Source organism: Tinamus guttatus, unplaced genomic scaffold (genome assembly GCF_059628265.1).
Source record: "Tinamus guttatus ecotype Peru unplaced genomic scaffold, ASM5962826v1 Tinamus_guttatus_pri_ptg000397l, whole genome shotgun sequence".
Taxonomy (NCBI): domain Eukaryota; kingdom Metazoa; phylum Chordata; class Aves; order Tinamiformes; family Tinamidae; genus Tinamus; species Tinamus guttatus.
In genome coordinates, this window is record NW_028288931.1 from 1,170,312 (window position 1) to 1,190,395 (window position 20,084).

Here is a 20,084-nt window from a genome sequence, read left to right on the forward strand (position 1 = left end):
CCTTCAAGAGGATGTCATCTTTCTGGCCCTGTTTTTGCTGCCCAGGCTGTTGAAAATCATTTTTCTTCAGTTTGCAAGTTCACTTAGACCTGTAAAACACCTAGTGCAGTAGAACTGTCTTCTTGATTAATGAATTGGATGCTGCTGTCACACAAATAAATCATCTTCCCCCCTGCTCAGATGCGTTCAGTGAAAAGCCAGCTGCTCTGTGGGTCTGGTCCAGGCTGTGCTGTATGAACAAGTGGATGGATTTGCCCACCGGTGAGATCTGGTCAGGAGCTGTATTTTCTCTGCATGGGTGCAAACAGCTGGCATAGCCCAAATACTCTCGTTAGGACAGAAGATGGAGTTTATTCATGCAGCTGGCTATCAACATCGATGTGAAAAGCCCTGATAGTCATCTTTCAGCTCTGAAGCATTTAACAAGTGTATTGTGATGGAATTAACTTGAAAAGGTTAGATGTAGTTTTGGCATATCTGAAGAGTTCAAGGCAAGTTAGACAAAGCTTTTAGGTTTGGATCCACCTGTATGCACAATTGCTGTCTTTTTATCCAGGCCAGCTCTTAAATCACTGTGTGCATTTGCTGAGAAAATTCTCCATGTTATTCTGCTCGCTGCAGCTCTTGGAGGTTTCTGTCAGCGGCTCAGCCCAGTGCCAGGCAAAGGGGCTGGTTCTGAATTCTGCTTCTAGTGCTTAAGCAGCCAGCTCTGCCTCTGGCTGAGGACAGCACGTGGGCCTGGGCTGAGGAGCTGAGTGGGCTGAGGAGTCAGCAGGACTTGTAGCCTTGCTCAGCTGAAGGGTGGAAGGGCAGATGAGAGAGCAAGAGAGGATATTTCAGTTACTCTTTTGGGGCAGTATTTTTTCGTTAGATCTGTTTTTCTGTTTACCTGCAGTGCCCTGTGGAGGGAACGTCACCACCCAGAATGGTACCGTTTACTCTCCTGGCTTCCCCAACCAGTATCCCAACTCCCAGGACTGCACTTGGCTCCTTACAGTGCCCGTGGGATATGGGATCCATCTCAACTTCACTCTGCTGCAGACGGAGCCCTACAATGACTTCATCACTCTCTGGTGGGTACAGCAAAGAGCTGAGGACTGACCAGAGTTGGGTTTTGGCTTCCAGGGCTCCATTTCAGTAAAACAGTTTGGTTGGGTCTGGGGGATGAGCTGCCTTGGGGGGAGACAGACAGACATCCCAGTTGTCCTCCTGCTCCTCCTGCTCCAGCCCTCCACCTTCAAACACGCTGCTGAAGGGAGGAAGGGAGCATCTCTTGGGAAACAGGGTCTTTATCTCAAGCTAAATTTAGTTGAAATAAATCTTGTTCGGACTTGCATAGTAGGAATTGTTTTTTGCTTCCAATTTCTCCAACATTTTCTGGGCTTTTTTTTTTTTTTTTCCTTTTACAAAATCTCTATACGTATAGACCTCTCTTTAGAGAGAGATTATTTAAAGAGAAAAATGTTGGTAAATCTTTTACATTTGTCAGTGTCCTCCTCTAGCTTTTCCTTTGCAATCACACATACATAACCAATATATAAGCATACAGTGGAGGCTGACATCGCAGAATGCAAGGGCAGTGCTTGTGCTGCGTTACCCATAGGACGTGCTGTCACCCTCAGCTGCCTTTCTAAATAGCACAGCAGAGTTTCTCTGTACAGAGCATTAATACTCTTTTTCCGGTGTTTCTGACCTGTGATTTTAGGGATGGTCCCCAACAAACAGCCCCACAGCTTGGTGTGTTCACTGGCAACTCTGCTAAGAAATCAGCCCAAAGCTCCTCCAACCAGGTCCTGATGAAGTTCCACAGTGACGCAGCCAACGGAGGGATTTTTGCCATTTATTTCTATGGTCTGTATTGCTTAGCAGTGTGTTTTTTATACCTTCCTACTGCATGTGGGGGGCATGGAACGTTTGTGTCTTATTGCGGAGAGGAGGAGGCGTTGAAAATGAAGTTGGGATTTAATCTGCAGCCTCTCCCAAAGGACTGGTTTTCACTGCTTCGTGTGGTTGGAGGTTTGCTACACGGTCGAGTGTTGGCAAGTGGTCCAACAGTCTGTGCGGATGCGGAAATCCATCTGCAATGTTGTGCTAATTCAACCACAGGGTCCTGCAAGCTAATGGTCATGACCATGATAGGCCTGTTCTTCAAGGTGGTGCCTGTAAATACTGTTCTCTCCATGGCCGATCCTGTGCACAGAGGGCTCTGCTAAACAGATGGGATGGTCTTGCTGTTCTCTCTTAAATGGCATCCACGTTCCAGCTGAGAGGTGACTTCCTTCTCTACAGAGCAAACTGAGTCTTTCAACCAAATTTATTTGAGTATTCTTTGGTGCGAGTGTAGCTCATGCTAGAAAAATGTTAGGTATTACAGAGAAATAACTAAACAAGGATCCAACTTCTACCGCTAAACAAGGGTCCAAGTTTAAATTGGATTAGCTAGCAGGTTCCTGTGGCAGTAGAGGGATTTTGGAAAGTGTAAATGGAGATCTTCTCTTGCTTCAGTAATTTGCTTGCAACGACTTCAGCAAAGTCTATGGTCAATTACAGGAAGAATTTGTGCAGAATATCTTCGCTTCTCTTCATTTGCAAAAGGCAACTATTGTATAGATAGACTAAATTTAAAGAACATTTGCTAGGCTTCTGAGGGAATTGGTTTACTGCTGCAAAACACTGCAAGATTTATATTACCAGACAATGGTGCATATGTAACGGTTATGCAAAAAAGTTATGGTTTAGGCAGTTGGGCTGGGAAAGGAGCAGTCCGTAAACAGTGCTGCAGTTCAGGGAGCGCCTCCCTTTGCAGCAGGAATCAGCTGCCGCCGCGGCTGCGCCCGGCCCGTCGGCACTCGGGCCCTGCAGCGCGGTGCCCTGCGCTGGGTCGGGGCAGGGTGACGTCCCCAGGCCGGAGGGCTGGCGGCCACGGGGGCAGGCCCGGGGGAAGCAGCAGCGTTTCCTGGTCCGTGGCTCCCTGCGCACGGGGAGCTCGGACGTGAAGCGGGGCCCAGACACTGAGCTGGTGGGGCTGCTCCCAGGCTCTTTGTGCTACGGTGCCTTCCTCTGCAGGAAAGCAGGGGGAAAAGGCATGAGAACGTCACCCATCACCCAGGGATCGGCCAGGGCCGTCAGCAAAATCATCCCCATTGCTCCTTGGGGGTGTGACTGCAAGAAATGGAATTTCCTCTACATCTGTAACTATATATATTGTCATTTTTGCGCCTGCGTATTGCCAGATCTAGGACACAGGAGACATCCTTCTTCAGCCTTAAATTGTCCTTTCCCATCCAGTGACAATCTTCACCTTTGCAAGGGAACTGTTTCTCTTTCAAACACCAGCAAAGAAGTGGGTCCTTGGTGTGGAGGAAGGGAAACAAAAGAGCGATTCAGAAAGCTTAAAGGCTCCATCCCTGGAATCCTAGAAAAGTGATGATGCAGCACCTGTTATTAAATGGCTTGATTCAGGTGTGAGCATGACGGGAAAGGGCTTTCATGACACAGTAACCCAGGGGGTCCCCATGTGGCTTCAAGGACGGGGCTGGCTCATCCCACTGGGGCAATGTCACCCCTACACTTAAACCCCTCGCGCACAGCCCTGAAGTCATGCTGTAAATGCCAGGTGATCTTTCCACTTCAGTCGATGCTGTCAAACACTTCTTAAAGAGCGTTTAATTTTAATTTTTGTGAAGATTACCTGTCCCCCATCAGAGGTTCATTGGAAAGCTGGTATGTGGCACTGGCTCCCCTGGGACGGCCAGCGCCACCAAGCAGCAGGGCAGATGCTCCCCGCTGTGCCCACCTGCCCGCGGCTCCTGGTGGCACCGTCCCCCTCGCAGCGGTGGCAGGATCTGCCTGGGCCCAGTGGGGACAGTGCGGAGCCCTCCCTGCCGCAGGCCGCGGACCCAGCTGAGCACGGTGCCTTGGGGCAAGGTGGGTGCAACAAGGTTATTTTGCCCTTTTGGCACCCTGCTTTTTTGGAAGGTGTCTGCTTGGCAGCGTGAAGCACGTGGGTCAAAACAACACCCAGAAAAAACGGTCTTTCCGAGGTAGGTTTTAAAATCTGGACCTAAAGCTTCATGTGCCACTTTGTTCAGTGGGATTTTTTACTGTTTTTTTAGTAGCTGTTCGGGGTGTTAATGTTTGCACAGCGCCGTCCTCCCCGGAGCGATGTGAGCAGGGCGGTCGCCACCCTGTGCTCTGTGCTGCGCCGTGTCCCGCGCTGCAGCACCCGCTTCGCTCCCAGGGCTGGAGCTGCCGCGGGAGGAGCTGCTCCAGCCGCTCCGTCCTGGACCAGCAGCTGCTGGGGAGGGCGCTCGCTTTTCCCCTGCCCACCATTTCCTCCACTGCGAGCTTAAAAAGTGTTTGACATCACTGAGTTAGCAAGAACGAATATTCAGTGGCAGATAGAGCTCCAGTATCTTAAATTAAAGGGCTGATATAAATTTCAGAGGAAGTAATACTTGTCCAGGGTCAGGCACGGGGGGAGCAAAGATGCTGAGCAAATAGCAGAAAATGTCTTTCATTAATATTCATTTAGTTTCAAGTACAGTTTTTTCAATTTACCCATGTTCAGAGCCCTTGTGTGTTTATTTTCATAAGCATCAAGGTCCTCAAGCCTTGCACACCCATGTACTTATAAGCGCAACGTTCTTTTGTTCAGTGTTTGCTAATATTTAATTTTTGATGGTAAGATTTGCTAATTGCAGTGTATTTGGTTGGGTACATGAGTCATAAGGAATTAATTCTGCTCTTCAGCTGGATGCTTTCTTCCCATTTAGCTCGGTGGTACCACTGAAAAATGTCAAATTGGACAAAGAATTCCAAATCTGTGCTGTTTTCTGATACATGAGGCACTGACACAAATGTTGCATAGGTTACCTTGTGAATTGCAAGCTACATACTGAATTTGCAATTCAAACCATTTGCACTCCTGGAATTATTTGCAGCAGAAATTAATGAATAATTCCAAGTTAAAAATAAATTTGTGAGTTTAGCAATCTTTGTTCAAGGACAGACAGTAAAGATGAAGTTCTCTGAATAATTACTGTGACTTTCTTAGCTCTAGAGCAATCTGAGACTTTCCCTCTTCCGTGATTGACCTGATTCCATGGAGGTCACCAAGACCTTTTCTCCGTGCGTCCCGGCAGAGGCAGGTCGTGTTGCCTCATGTCAGCGCACATCAGTCACAGCTCGGTGCTGGCGCAGACAGACTGACGCTGTCTGAGCTCCTCAGTCCGTGCAGTGCGATGAGGATCTCCGCTTCCCGTTGGGAGAGGAACGTGCAGAGAGCTGCGTTTGCGCACGAATGATGGGAGCCAGCTCCGTGGGGTGGGGGAAAGGGGCAGGTTGCGGCTTTGCCGGTTCCTCCTCCCCTCTTGGCGAGGGATCTGCTCCGGTGTGCGGTGGCCGTGACCCTGTTCCTCCCTGCTGTGACACTTGCTCTTTCCTTTGCTCTTGCAGCCTACCAGCTCTTCAAATGCCAACCCCCCACCATGGTGCCCAACGCCGAAATCATCACGGAGAATGAAGAATTCAACATAGGTAGCTTTTTGCAGTCCTCTCATCCCTGTCCCCACCCAGGGCTGGCCACGGGAGAACACAGGGGTGTAGCCGCTGTTTCGGGAGTCCTGAAGAAGCAGAACTTAATGCTGTGACATGCTGAATACCCGACTCGTGCAGCGAATCAAAGTGCATTCCTGCAAAGTGTAGATCACGCTGGCCTGGCTGTCCCTGGACAACATCTCTTTGTTAGTGCAGATAGAGCAGCTTGTCTTCTGTGAACGCCCCGAGCTTGTTCAGGAACATCCAGAAATCTTTTCCACAATAACGTTTTTGGCCTTCACGTGTTTCAGGTGTTTCGGATATGCATGGTGTGAAGGCTTAGAAGCTGCTATTCTTGTTTTTGAGAGCCTTTCTCCCATACTGATTGTGCTTTTTGTATTTTTTGCTGCTGTTCACAGTTGCATCCACATTTTAAGTGTCTCTCCAACCAGTGAAATAGCCGTGTTTTTTTCAAGCACAATCTGTATCATTTATATGATGTTAAAGCCAACGCAATCGTGGCCTGTTTCATATACCGTGACTGCAGTGTTCCTGGGGTTGTAGTGGATAAGGAGGGGGTGTGACAGTCCCGGGAGTGGTGGCACCCTGTGCCCGAGGACATTGCTGTGCCCGAGAGGCAGCAGACGTGGGTGGGATGGCCTGGGAGCTGTGCGCCTGCACATCTGTTAAGCCCTTCAGGAAAAGTCCTCTGCAGAAGAGGTGCTAAGTGGAATATAAATAGACCTGAAGCAATGCAGCAATGAGGTGGATGTTGTTTTTACCTGCTGGTGATTTCATTTCATAAAATAGCTGAATTGAGCAGCCGTTGTGCACGACTCAAGCGTGTTGTGGATTGGAGTCTCTTGGTAAAACCAGTCAAGGAAGGACTTGCTGCCCCAGAGCTCAGTGGCAGAGACAGGGTCTTCGGCCCTTGCACTGAGTTCTCATCCTGGGACACATTTCAGCCTTAATGAGGCCTTTTGTTTCTCCCTGTAGGTGATGTAGTGAGGTACAGGTGCCTTCCTGGCTTTACCTTGATTGGAAAGGAAATCCTGACCTGCAAGCTAGGCACTCATCTCCAGTTCGAAGGTCCTCCACCCACTTGTGAAGGTAATGCTTCAAGGCTCAGCATGTCCACCAGCGCGTTCTTGTCCAGAGGCTCCTCAAAGCCATGGATAGCGTCTGGAGGAAAGCAGCCGGCTGGGGCAGCTGGGAGGAAGTTTCCCTTGTAAATACTTAGTTTTCGGAGTGACTTTGAAAGCCTCTCGAGTCCCAGTAATGCAGAACCGCCAGGTAGAACTTTGGGAGGAGGTTACTCTGAGCAACCTAAGTTCAGATGGGACCTTCAGGCCCTGCAGAATGAAAAGCCACCCTTTTCAACAGGATGGCCGGGGGCATGGGGAGGACAGAGGAGAAGCAGGGTTTGGATCTGGGGTAAATACCTGCAGGCCCTGCCTCCTGCTGCGGCAGCCAGAGCTCGGGGCAGAAGAATGGGGTCCTCGCCGGCCTTGTTGGCTCTCAGGGCTTTGAGGACTCTCCACGTTGTCCAGGAGGATTTGCATTGTTTTAGGTAATCCCAAATTAAGCCCTAAGGCCTCAGTTTGGGAAAGCATTTTATATTGGCACTTCCTGGGTTGGAGCTGACTGAAACTTGCTGGGCAGAGCTCGGGGGGGCTGGATGCTGCCCTGCGCCCGCGAGGCCAGTGAGCCCCATCCAAACATCCCTCCCTGGCAGGGGGATTCTCCTCTCTGGCAGTTTGGCTCAGACGGCTGAAGCAAGGAGGAGGGAGTTCTGGAGGGAGGCCCTGCCAGGAACAGCTTCTCCATTAGTGCTGCAGAATGTATTTGATGGGAGAAAAACGAGTGCTCCAAGTGTGGAGCATTGTCTACCTGGCTGCCGCTCAGGAGGGATCCCAGATATGTTTCCATGCTACCATGTTAGCTTCTTTATCCTCTGGATTCCCACTGGTACTTCTGCTCACTCCAACTGTGATTATTTCATCATCTTTATTCTCTCCTATCTGACCACTTTTACCATATAATGGGATATTTTTCTATAGCTTTAATCTTTTTGAAATAGCGTGAACCGAAGGAGAGGAAGGGAGGTCATTCAATTATTTACTGATAGTTGTTAGCCTGGGGGTAAAGAGACTGCTTAAATTACGTCTGGCCACCAATTTATAGAGGTCAAAAAATCACTGATGGCATTAAGAATTGGGAAAGAGTTCTTTCTGGATAGTTCTGGCTGTTTTCTATTAATACAAGTGTAGCATTTGCACTGGTTTTAGAGCTAATGATGGATAAATAACAATCCCTTTCTTTTTATGCTTTTTGCTCACTTTCAGAGGGTGCTTTAGAACTTCAGAACAGTTGCTTCATCACAGGGCCTTTGGTTCTGAAAGCCACATCAGCATAAAACTGAAATGATGCAAAGATGGTTGAACCAAATTGTTCATATTGTTGCCTTTTCCCCCTCCTTTGAGTTTGACAATTGCTCACATTTGTGGAAATGCAAAGTGCTTCCTTGGGAGCCTACATCACGGTTGGGGGATTCTCTGTGGAACCCCAAGGATCTAGGTGTGCGGTGAAGTAAGAGGGGTTGTGGGAAGCTGTGCTCTACCTTGGCCATGGTGGCTTGTGCTTTCTTCCTTTCTCTGCAGGAAGGGAAGATTCTTAAGATTGATTTTCTGTTGTTTTTCCTTCCCATTCCCTATAGTGCACTGCCCGATGAACGAGGTGATGACGGACTCCACCGGTGTGATCCTCAGCCAGAGCTTCCTGGGAAGTTACCCTCATTTTCAGACCTGTTCATGGGTGGTGAAAGTAGAGCCTGGCTATAACATCTCCCTCACCATTGAGTACTTCCTGAGTGAGAAACAGTATGACGAGTTTGAAATCTTTGATGGTAAGAGAGTTGCCAAGTTGTTTTATTTAACAGCTAAGGGGGAAAGGAAAGAAAGAGCAATGTTGTTGGTTGTTCATCTCTGAGTTCCCAGAGCACAGGGGGAGAAGAGCTTTTCACCACTACACCTCTAATCTGCCAGACTGAAAGGAAGCTCCTCCTAATACTCATTGATTTTTCTGAGTAAGGCAGCATCAATGACGTGATTTTTTGGATGACTCAGAAGTATTTTTCCAGGAGGAAGGAGGTAGCGAGCTGCTGGAAGGTTTGTGGCAGATGTTGCTGGGAAGGGATGAGTTGATGAGGTGGAGCTCTCGTCCTTGAGGCCCATGTAAATCAGGTTTTGTAGGCCCTTGAGTTCTCATGAACTAAGGTGTCTGTTATTCACAGTGATTTGTAACCAAGTGCAGAATGCTGGTGGTTTACTGATGCTCCTGAGGTTGCACATTGTGGCCTGGTCTTGAAGGCATTCCGCTTGGAGCAAAGTCCTGGCCTGACTGTGGTCAGTAGGACTCGATTTGCAGTGGGTTTCCTGGGAGCCACGTGTCTGCATGAAGACTCCTCTTCACAGAAGGAAACTGGAGCATGAACTGTCTTGGGCTCACAGGACAGTGGAAACTCATAGAAAACAGTTTAGAATATGCCTGTTCTTTCTGCAAAAACATGTTCTGGCACAAAAAGCCCCAAGAGTGGCTGTTGCTCTGTGTTAGCCCTGCCTTTCACTTGTTCAATCCTTTCTTTAAGGTCCTTCTGGCCAGAGTCCACTGCTCCTGTCACTGAGTGGGAACTACTCTGCTCCTCTGACTGTCACCAGCAGTGGGAACAAAGTGTATCTCCGTTGGTCTTCTGATCATGCATACACCAGAAAAGGCTTCAAAATCCGCTACTCCGGTAAGCACACAGCAGATACCAGGGGCCTCCACCCAGATCGTGGCCATCTCTGCAGCTAAGAACTGCTGTGAAATCGCTACAGAGGGGCATAGGCCACCTGTGTCACGAGCAGGTGCCAAGGTCGGTGCAAGCGCCCCAAGGTGGCCTCATTCTGAGGTCTCTGCAACGGCTGTCAAGGCTTGGGGAAAAAGCTTCATTTCTGGCAGAAAACTTGAAGCTTTGGGTGGGTTTCCTTGGCCAGGATCAGGAATCAGAACCAGAATATCTTTAGCCACAGGCAGTTGGACTCTGCATGAGTGAAACCCTTTGCTGTGCAGACCACGATGCCTGCACAGCTAAGGAGACCTACTCGAAGACTGTCTGAGCAGCATAGGTTTTTGCAAGCTGTTGCCTTATGACTGAAGTATTGATTAGTCAGTTTGTTCCTGCTTTAGGTCTTCAGAAAGTGCTCTGCGGACTGTAATTCACAGTGAAGATTGCTCTGTTACTAAATTATTGTGTCCTTGCAATGATGAGACCCAATGGAGATGTTCAGTGATTAATGTTGTGAAACGTAAAAAATTGTGGAAGAAGCTGCTGGGTGCACGAGGCAGCTTGCACATAGCTCCTTGTGCTGCCAGCCTTGGGGAGAGCAGTTAAAACACGGGCTGCTCCTGGCCACGCGCGCCGCTGCTCTGAGCAGCCTGACCCTCTCCGTCCTAATAAAGTCTTAGCTGCTTATTCAGCAAAAATGAATTACTGGATTCTGAATGTTTGCTAAGAATTCTTTAAAATGAATTACGATTTTTAATAGAACTTGGCAAATCTTCAAGTAAGGGAAATTATAAAGTTGGGTAGAGAACTTGCTTGCAAGTCATAAATAAGTAATGACATTATTCAGTAAATGAATTAAGGAATATTTAATTGCCAGAAATTACTCTTTATTTCTAAAGGTGAGTGAAACTTGGATGGTAGTCCTGCCTTCTTTTCCCCTTTGTATTTACCCATCACAAGTTCTCAGTTGCCTGTATGGCCTTAGGTTATGGAAAACACCATGTAATTCCTGACCTGAAAGGAAAATTGTCTTGTTCCGGCCTGTCCAGCCTCTTGGACGTGTGAAGTTAGTCACTTATTTTCCTCTGCCCTTCTCTGCAGCTCCTTACTGCAGCCTCCCGCAGCCCCCAGCACATGGCCTGATTCTCAGCCACTCTGGTCTGCACCCTGGGAGCACGATCCGATTCGGCTGTGACACCGGCTACCGTCTCGCTGGCCACAGTGCTGCCACCTGCTCCCAGCACCCCCAGGGCTATTTCCACTGGAACGAGGCGATCCCACTGTGCCAAGGTGAGCAGGAGGCAAACAAGTCCTCAATACCAGTCCTGGGAGCACGGGGTCTGTCCTGGGTAGAGGAGAGAGCGCCCATCTAAGCAGAGCCCCCCAAACGCAGATCTCAGTGGGGCACAACAGGAGCTGCTGTCCAGAGGAATCCGGGAAGGCCGTGAGCAGCATGAGTCCTCCTGGCTTTTGGGAAGGGCTTTCCTTGAGCGTTTCCAGAAGTGTTTTTAGGTCTGCATGTCTTAGTGGGGGATGAGAAACTTCTTGGGATTCAGATGGTGCCTCGGCACTGTGGATTTTAAGACCTAAACATGTAGTTGTTCTTCACACATCTCCTGCTAATCAGCTGTAATTGTTATGACATTTCATACTTAGCACATCGTAGAATCATAGAATGCTTGAGGTTGGAGGAGATCTCTAGAGGTCATCTAGGCCAAACCCCCTGAACACGCAGGGTCCCCTAGGGCACGTGGCTCTTTCCAGGCATGGGAGGAAGGGGAGGACAGGGCAGCCTGGCTTTGCTTTCAGGATGTTTTATCTCACTATATTCACTGATTTCACTTTTTTTCCCCCCCTCAAACCAACAATTAACTGTTTCTTTGTGTTGATAAAATGCCTGTCTTTATTCTGATGAAGACTTTCAGTGTCTTTGACCATTCCTCCATGTTGCAAGGGGATCGAGCACTGGGGATTAATGTTACATTAACTTTGCTGGGAAGTAGCCAGAGAACAGAGACACAGTAGGCAAAATCTTAGTGCCCTCTCTGCATTGCCCTGCCCAGGCTTTAAGGAAAAGCAGGGCTATTGAGTGCAAGACTTACCAAAGAGCCTGGCTGCCTGCACTGCCATGGAGCGGCTGGTCAGGGGCATCCTGAAGGTGGAATATTCCCCCCGCGGCCTTGGGATCGTCTCCCGCTCTCTGCTTCCCTGTATTTGCAGCTGGAATCTCGCTGCTTGCCCTGGTTGGAACGTGCCTGGCGACGGCTGGCAGGGAGCGGCGCATCCGCAGTGGAGCAGCTCCCTCGTCTGGCCTCGCCGAGGTGGCAGCCCAGGCTGCCTCCTCCGGGCCCTCCTCGGACACGTAAAATCCAGCACATCTCCCTGTTTTTGCATTGCTCTCCAAGCCAACTGGCAACCTTTTGCTTTGGGCTACACTCACATTGCTCATCCTTTCCCGTGGCCAGGACCACATGGCAGAGATTTGGGAATTTGACCCACAGCATGAGATAAATCACTCACACAAGCAGTGGTATTAGGAGGAGAGGAACCGGGACCCCCCAAACCCACGGTTTCCTGAGCAAATGCCATTCCCATAGCTCCCCTCTTCCAGCTTGTAACCCGCCTTCCCATTCCTGATCCCCTTCAAATGATCTTTACTAGGTGCTCAGTTCTAGCTGACATTTATGGGAGCAGCAGCAACTGTTCTGCAGGGAACAATCTTGCCTTGGCACAACGGGGGAGAGCACGAGATGATCTAATGTGCCTTTTCTGTCGCCGCTGCCTATTTTTAAGCCGCTTTGTTTCTGCAGTCCCAGCTGCAGATTTGCTTTTGTGTAGCCCGTCTCTTTTCCTAGCACACTTCCTTCCTGCAGACAGAGCTCCCGTAGCCCTGAACCCCCATAACCGCAGCCCCTCTCCCGGATTGGACTCTCGGTGGGTTTGTCCTGGCCAGATGTTTTGCTTTCCCCTGAAATGGCTTCTTCCTTCCATCGCCTCCACAGGTGGAACCCCAGAAATGCTCTTTAGAGCAGTTGACAACTTGTTTTTTAGCTTTTTACCCAAGCCCATGCAGTGCTGCAGGCAGCGCTCCTGGTTAGCTCTGATTCCTCTTCATGCTTCAGCCTGACCGTCTGCAGGTGAAGAGAATAATATTTTTATTAGTATTTTTGGTGACTTAACGAACTTTTTAGTTAACTGCATCTGGCCTGGATGATCTGGGTTATTGCTTCATAACTGGATTATTGCTGTCGTCTGTGTCAGGGCAGGTCTTACGCATTGGAAAGACTCCAAATAATCAACAGAGCCGCTTGGCAGGGGCGCAGCGGAGCTTGCCGGGAAGGAGAGCTTGCTGGCATTAAGTGAACATAGCAGGTTGCACCTTAACCTCAGGGACTCGGAGCAAAGCTGGGCCTAGTCCGGGTTCGCACGCGGTGTCCCAGCCCGTCGGGGTCTTTGCCTCATGCAGACAGTGGCAGGGAATGCACTCAGGCCGTGCGGCTGTCCGGGGCCTGTCCTGGGGTGCGAAGCAGCGCGTTCCCTTGCTGTCCTTGTCTCGGGAGCTTGGTGACTTCCCGCTTTCTCCCGTGGCCTCAGCGCCCAGCTGTGAGCAGCGGAGCTTCCCCGCCAACGCTCTGCACCCAGAGGCCGTGTCCTGCTTCAGCGCAGGCCTGAGCACCGCGCGCTCCGTCCCTCCTTCCCTCCCCAGCGCCCGGGAGCAGGAGAGAACTGAACAGAGAGGAGAAGGCTTGGGCCGGGGGCGGGATAGGGGTCAGCTTTTTTACCCAGCTCCTTCACTGGATTTAACATCAAAAAAAGTAACAGATTGCAGGATGGCAGGGGAAGGGTAGGACTGTCTTTTGCCTCCGAATGGAATTGGTATTCAGTGCGCTTGTTTGTCTAGACACCCAGCCTTGTGGAGAGATCCGCCAAGCTCCTCCGCTCGATGAAATGACATACGTGTGATTATCATTTCAACAGGGATGTGCCCGATCGTGCTAATAGGAGCCTGCTGAATTACTCGCACCTATTAGCACCGCAGCCTCTGCAGGGGGCTGCAGAGCCGCTCCAGGCTCGGGATGACTCGCAAAGCAGCAGTGGGATAAAAGCACCTTGGACCTTCAGTGGAAGGAGGCCCCTCTGGTTGTGCCTAGGCTGTTCAACACTGTTCAACACTCGCTGGGGCCCGTAGCACCAGAAAATTCCCAAGGTTGCTCCTTTTCTCACCCCAGCTTGTGTGCGGAAGGAGTAATCGGCAGGTGACCTCCAGCTCGTGCATTGGATGTGCAAGGGCAGCTCTGGCTATTCCACCAAGGCATGAATTTTTCTCAGAGTGTTTTAAAAACGCAGATAACCATGTGGAGTTGGCCACAAGATCAGTGGTTGCCGACGGGTTCTGTTCATCTCTGCTCTGCTCATTCCTGCCCTGCCAGGCTGGCGGCCGTGCTGGCTGCAGGTCTGCATCCACGGAGATGGGCTTCCCCCAGAGACAAAGCTCGGAGAGGGATGCGAACCCAGATGATATTTTTGGAGACAAGTCCAGATTTGGTTTCCTGGCTCTTGGGAATGCTAACAGGAAAAACACACATGCTCGGGTGTCAGACTCCAGCACTGCTCTGCCCAGTGGTAGGGAGGGGCTGGCAGGACTTGGAGCCTTCCAGGGAGCTGTCTGGGTGTCCCTTTACCTGCCGGAGGCTCCCGTTTGGCCTCCCGGGGCCCAGCCGTGCCCGCCTGGCGACGCAGCTGCGGCCGGTGGCTCTTGCGGGCAGCTCCACGGTGCTGCCATCCGGAGCAGCCGCTTGGCACTTGGCCCATTGATCAATTTTCCCCCTGAATCTCCCCTCTTACCTGCTCGTCCCTAATGCTAAATTTAGTCTTCCTTCTGCCACAACATAATTATACAGTTTGCTGCCTTATGTAATGCAGAAGTGCTGCTGGGGAGTGTTTTGAGATTGTTGCTTCTGCGGGATGTAAATACAAAGCATTTTTGCTGTTTCTTTATCTCGGTGTGAAAACTTTTGAATACCGAGTTAATGCATTTTGTATTCCAGATATTTAGAAAATATGAGCCAGCATCTCTTCCAGTAGGAATTGGTATTCACTATTGGCTTTGCTCTTGCCATGCTGATGGATAGGAGCTGCAGATCTGATCCGGTCTGCGAAAGTGAGGATTCATTGCAGCACGTGGGGCTCAGTAGGGTGCTGGAGCTTTTCTGAATAGCAGAGCTCGGGACCTGGGGCTTTGGCTTTCCACAGATCTGTGATAAAATTGGAAGCCGATGTTGATTTTCTTGGCTGTGTTTTCTTCTGTCCTTTTTTCCCAGCTGTCTCGTGCGGAGTCCCCCGAGCCCCGAGGAACGGCGTCGTCTTTGGCAAGGAGTACACGGTGGGGACCAAGGCCGTGTACCACTGCAACGAGGGCTTCCACCTGCAGCCGGGCGAGGAGCCCACGGCCGAGTGTCTCCCCACGGGGCACTGGAGCAACGGCAACGAGCCCCCGCACTGCGTCGGTGAGCGCCCGCGGCCGGCGCGGCGTCCACGTCTCCCTGCTCTAGGGCCGGCAGCTTGGCCTCGCGGGTGGAACATTCAGGGCACCAGCTTTCAAATCCTGCCTCCCTCACGGTGCCCTGGTTTCCCACTTGTGAAATGGGGATGCTAATACGAGTCCCCTTGTTCCAAGCCATCACACTTGCTGAAATGTCCACGCACCCTATGGTCGTGTCTCCTGTTGGCTCCCTTGTGTCTTTTTTCTTCTCCCTGATCCGCCGTGTTTGCTTTCCAGCTGTCACCTGTCCCGACATCAACAGCATCGCGGTGGAGCACGGGCGGTGGCGGCTGACCTACGAGATCCAGTACCACTACAATGCCCAGCTCATGCTCATCTGCGACCCGGGCTACTACTACACAGGCCAGCGGGTCATCAGGTGCCAAGCCAGCGGCAAGTGGAGCATCGGCGAACCGATGCCGACCTGCAAAAGTAAGAGCAGCGCGGGGCTGCGTTTCTGCTCTGCATTGGGCACACATGAGCGCTCTTCCCACGTGCTCTGGCCGCGCTCGCAGCAGCCGAGAGCTCTGCTGGTAGGAAGGAGTTTGGATGAAGGGAGAGGTCATGTGTTGATCTGGTTCTTGGTTTAATCTAAACAGTTTTGCAAGAGCTCAAGCACATTCGCTCATCTGTTGTTGTCAGGTCCCAGCAGCTTAGCTGTCACTGGTGCCAGCTGCTGTGAAGTTTGCTTTGAAGAAATAAAAAATTCCAATTTAAAACCTAACCTCTTCCAATTCAATTCAAATGCCAAGTTTATGAGGGTAACGGTGTCACCTGTAAATCCAGAGCGCTCTTGGCAAACGAGCTGCTCTGACGGGACTGCCGTGCTTTGGATCTTCCCTTCTGTCAAACATGGGGAGGTTTCTCTGTGAGTGCAGAGAGAGAGGGAAAAATTTCTCCTTCAGAATGGCAGCTCTCCCTTCCCTCCTGGCTCCCTTTGTTTCTGGAGATGCAACTGCTGCCTTCAGTGACAGATGTAGTTTTGCCCCGCTAGCTCTGCAGCCAGTTCTGGGAGCATGAGCCTGACCCCATTTTATTTCTTCAGCGTTATTGCCTCCTAAATTCAAATGACAGAAACTTGGCAATGCGCTAAGGTCAGAAAAACCCGGCATGAGTCTCTGAATTCTTGCTGAGCTTGAAAGCTCCAGAGGCTTTGCAGATCTTAGCGTAGATTAAATAAAGAGCTGGACATGGTGGCTGGGAGCTCCGATTGCAAGAGCTGCTGGGCAACCCACCACTACCCCCTGCGCCTGGGGGACCCCAATCCCTGGGAGCGCAGCTGGCGGCTCCCGGGGGTCCTCTCTGAGGCTTCACGTCTGTCCTGGAGTCACCGTGTGAGAATAAGCACGGAGGTGTCACTGGTGTCACTTTCTTATCTGAAAGCACCCTGTAATTTGGTGCCATTTCATAGCTTTTCTGTAGTCGATCTTCCCAGTTGTGTCAGTTAATGGGTTAATAATAGAAATTTTCTTGTGTATATAAATTTCCTTCTAGCCAAGTCTCATCTTTAGTACTTCCCTCATGTCCTGAAGTGTAAGTATTAATAGCAGTTACGTTTGTCACCTCGTGTAATATGACTGTGAGTAGTTGTTATTGTGTGCGTAGCTATTAAATAATCTTTCCTACTCATTTCTGACTTAAGTAATAACTTGCGAGGAGTTTCATTGACTACATTTCATTAAAAAATGAAGCTTCCCGCCTGTTCACTCCCACTGTACTTTGGGATCTCTTCCAGTTATCTCTTGCGGAGACCTGCCAACTCCACCCAGTGGGAACAAGATTGGCACATTGACCAGCTATGGTGCTACAGCCATCTTCTCGTGCAACACTGGCTACACCCTGGTAGGGTCCCGTGTGCGGGAGTGCATGGCCAATGGACTTTGGAGTGGAGCAGAGGTGAAATGTCTGGGTAGGTGCTGGAGCATCCATGGCGTGGTGAGGAATTTCAGGAGGGAATAGAAAACCTAGGTCCCAATTCAAGAAAGAACAAAAACGAGGAATCAATGCCACTGAAGTCGGTGTTGGAGTAGACTGAAAGAATGATTCTTTTCTGCTCAATAGACGTGAGGCATTTTGAGATTGGCAAGGAAAGCTTTAAAAAATGATGTGTTGTTTTTACTGCTGCTGTGGTTTTATTTATTACTGCAGAGGTTCAAACTCGGATCCCTGCAGGCGCTTCAGGAGGAGCAGTCGCAGCCCCTCAGTGATGGTTCTTGTCTCCCTCCTGCAGCGGGGCACTGCGGGGTGCCCAATCCCATCGTCAACGGCGTGATCAATGGGGAGAACTACAACTACCGGGGCAGCGTGGTGTATCAGTGCAACCCCGGCTTCCGCCTCATCGGCATGTCCGTGAGGATCTGCCAGCAGGACCACCGCTGGTCGGGAAAGACTCCTGTCTGTGTGCGTAAGTATGTTGTTGGATTTCTTTAGCCCCACTCCCTGTTAGGAGACAGCACATGCAGAGATCACTCCTCTTCTAGTTCACAGGTTCCTAAGGGGAAAAGTCATGTAAGCAAGGAAGAGCTGGGGCAGAGGGACGGATGATCAGTCCCCCCAGCTCTTCACCCGGCTGAGAAGTGACTGCTCCAGCTACTCCCTCTTGCCCCGGCAAGGCGGATGGGAAGAAAGCTGAGCTTTATTCTTAGCATCTTTGCTAGAAATACCTGCCGTCCAAGTGAATGTTGGCCAGGTGGCAGCCTTTGAGGTGGCCTTGAGTGGCTGCCCTTGCGGTGGGAAGCTGGTCCTTCCCCTTCAGCCTGGCGGGGAGCTCGTAGTTGCCTGGTCCATAGCAGGCCACGTCTCCGTAGCTGAACAGCAGTTGCTGGCACTGGTGAAAACCTGCTCGAAAGCCATTTGCAAAGGCAGAGATGAGAGAGGGGGAGGAATGCGGCCAGGCTTCCAGAGCGGGCTGGAGATGACCTTGTTAATTCTGCGGGCCATCCAACGATGAGGTGGGTTCCAGCTGTCCTGCTGGGAGCAAGTCTGGGCTGGCACGTTTTGTGGGCAAGCATCCACTACCTGCGAGGAGCAACCGGCAGGCGTTTGTGTTCCTGTGCTCGTGTCTGCTGCGTGTGCTCCAACGCTCTCGGGAGCGCGTGCGTGTGTCACCACGTGTCACACGCGCACGGGGGCTTTGCCTGCACGCTGCGAGCGCGGCCGGCACGAGCGGCCCGTGGTTCGTGCAGGAGAAAGCGGAGGAGGCTGGAACAGCAGCGCTGCCACCTGGGCTGCCTTGCTGCTTCCCTCTGCTCTGGAATTTCCCCCTCTTTCTTAACTGGTGCTTTTTATATACTGGGTTTCTCTGGATGAGCCTGGTTGCTCTTGTAGTTCCTGAGGAGGGTCTAGCCAGGTCTTAACACCCTTTCTATGAGACTCACATTCGGTGCCAGAGGAAATTTGGTCTCTCCCTCTTGTGCTCAACATTTATAAGTCACCTTGCGCACCCCATTCATTTTTCTTTCAGGTAAATAACTGAATTAAGTAAGTCTGTGGAGTTCTAAGATGTTAATAAGTTTAAACATCATCTTACCAATAAAGAGGGCAGCCCATGCATTTCATGTCATGATTTTCCAGTTCTTTGCTTCCAGCCTCACCTACATGGATTACGGCTTTACATGCCAACACACAATATTAAAGCAAAATATGCAGTAGTAAATGACCTTTGAGTTGCTAAATATGCAGATTCCAGCCTAAAAATAAGAAACAGACCCTAGCTGTAAGGGTTACTAGTGGCCCCCAAAATTGGAAGCATTCTCATCTAGGATTTTGCCTGGAGCTTTTAGGAAAACAAGAGTTACAGAAAGGCTATTTCTGATTCAAGTTTGAATTACTACAGTGTCTGAAGATGCTCCGTTGAAAAAGGTTTTGTTCATATTTACCAGTCAGGTTACACATGCGCTAACCTTGGCCGGGGAGGTCTTACTAGTAGAGGTCCTGCCGCTGCCAGACACATTCCCAGAAATACAGGATTTCGGAAACGCCCGTTTTCACAGAGTGATGTTTTTTGGGAAAGGGACAGGAGCCGCTGGGACAGAGTGGACAGGCTGGGAGCGCCGCCGCAGCCGCTGCTGCTCTGTGCAGCTGAGAGCTGCTGTGCGCCGCTCTGTAAAGGTGCCTCGTGTTCTTGAAATTATTACAGAACATATCGGGCCTTACGTGAAGCATAAATTTAATGCCATTAAAGCAGAGCACTGTTGGGCTCTGAAATTAGATGCCTGGAGGCCGTATTGTTTCTGTAGACGCTCAGGGCTCTCCATTATCACATTATAATTTCCTGCTGTCCTGATATTTTCTCTTTAAACCTGATACAATTGCATGCTCTACATAAGCTGGTCCTTTTGATCCTTGCCAAACAGAGTCTTTTTTTTTTCTGAGAAAGAATGCATCTCCTATTTCAAAATGTGTATAATATTCAGGAGTGTCGTATTCAGGAATACCTCAGAGAATCCAGTGCTGTTTCCTATAGCACTAGAAAGCCATCTTGCTTCATATTTTCAGACCTCTACCTGTCACCACCTTGCATCAGAGATAAATTCCTTTCCCAGTGGTATAGTCCAGTCCTGGCAGTCAAATGTGTTATGGATCTTTTAAGGGAATTTCATCTTCCCCTTTAGCTTCCAGCTTTGCAGCTGTACTGCTAAACTGCTGGACTTTTACTGATGGACCATTACCCTGTTCAGCGTGACAGCAATCAATATTGCCTTGTCCTCAGCTGTTGGACACTGTCACATGCCTTAGGTAGCCAGAAGATCCTCCCAGACTATGCTGCTATTCCCGTTACAGGGGGACGCTGCTGTGCTCTGAAGTCAGGTGTCCAATCTTTGCTCCTAGCAGAAGTCTCTCAAGGGTTTTATCTGCCCCTCCGGACCCACCTGTGCTAAGGTGCCAAGAGCAGAGCCAGGGAAATGTGCTTTTGATCCCTGTGCTTCCTGCTGCTCCCCTCTCCCTGCTCCATCCTTTGCCCCTGCAGCCGCCCCGGGGAGTTGTCCGGGCATCTCGAATGCAGCCCGTTACCCCTTTGCTCTGCTGGGAGCTAACGCAGCCATAGCGAACAGGACCGTGCAAAAATCCTCGTTACGGAGTGTTAAGAATAAAGATTTTTCCTCTGAAGTTCAACCTTAAAGCAGGAAGGTTTAAGCATCTTAGAGCATATACTAGAAAGCCATTTTTCTCATATTT

At 50.3% G+C, this 20,084-nt stretch overlaps 1 protein-coding gene across 1 annotated transcript in view; it reads left to right on the forward strand.

Moving 5' to 3' along the window:
• Nucleotides 1–20,084, forward strand: part of CSMD2 (CUB and Sushi multiple domains 2) — a 240,890-nt gene that overhangs the window by 198,633 nt on the left and 22,173 nt on the right. The window contains 11 exon segments of the mRNA XM_088531067.1: nt 896–1,073; nt 1,706–1,851; nt 5,458–5,538; nt 6,535–6,648; nt 8,255–8,443; nt 9,185–9,331; nt 10,466–10,654; nt 14,686–14,871; nt 15,144–15,338; nt 16,642–16,815; nt 17,137–17,310. Of these exon segments, the coding sequence (XP_088387193.1) occupies nt 896–1,073; nt 1,706–1,851; nt 5,458–5,538; nt 6,535–6,648; nt 8,255–8,443; nt 9,185–9,331; nt 10,466–10,654; nt 14,686–14,871; nt 15,144–15,338; nt 16,642–16,815; nt 17,137–17,310 (1,773 nt within the window).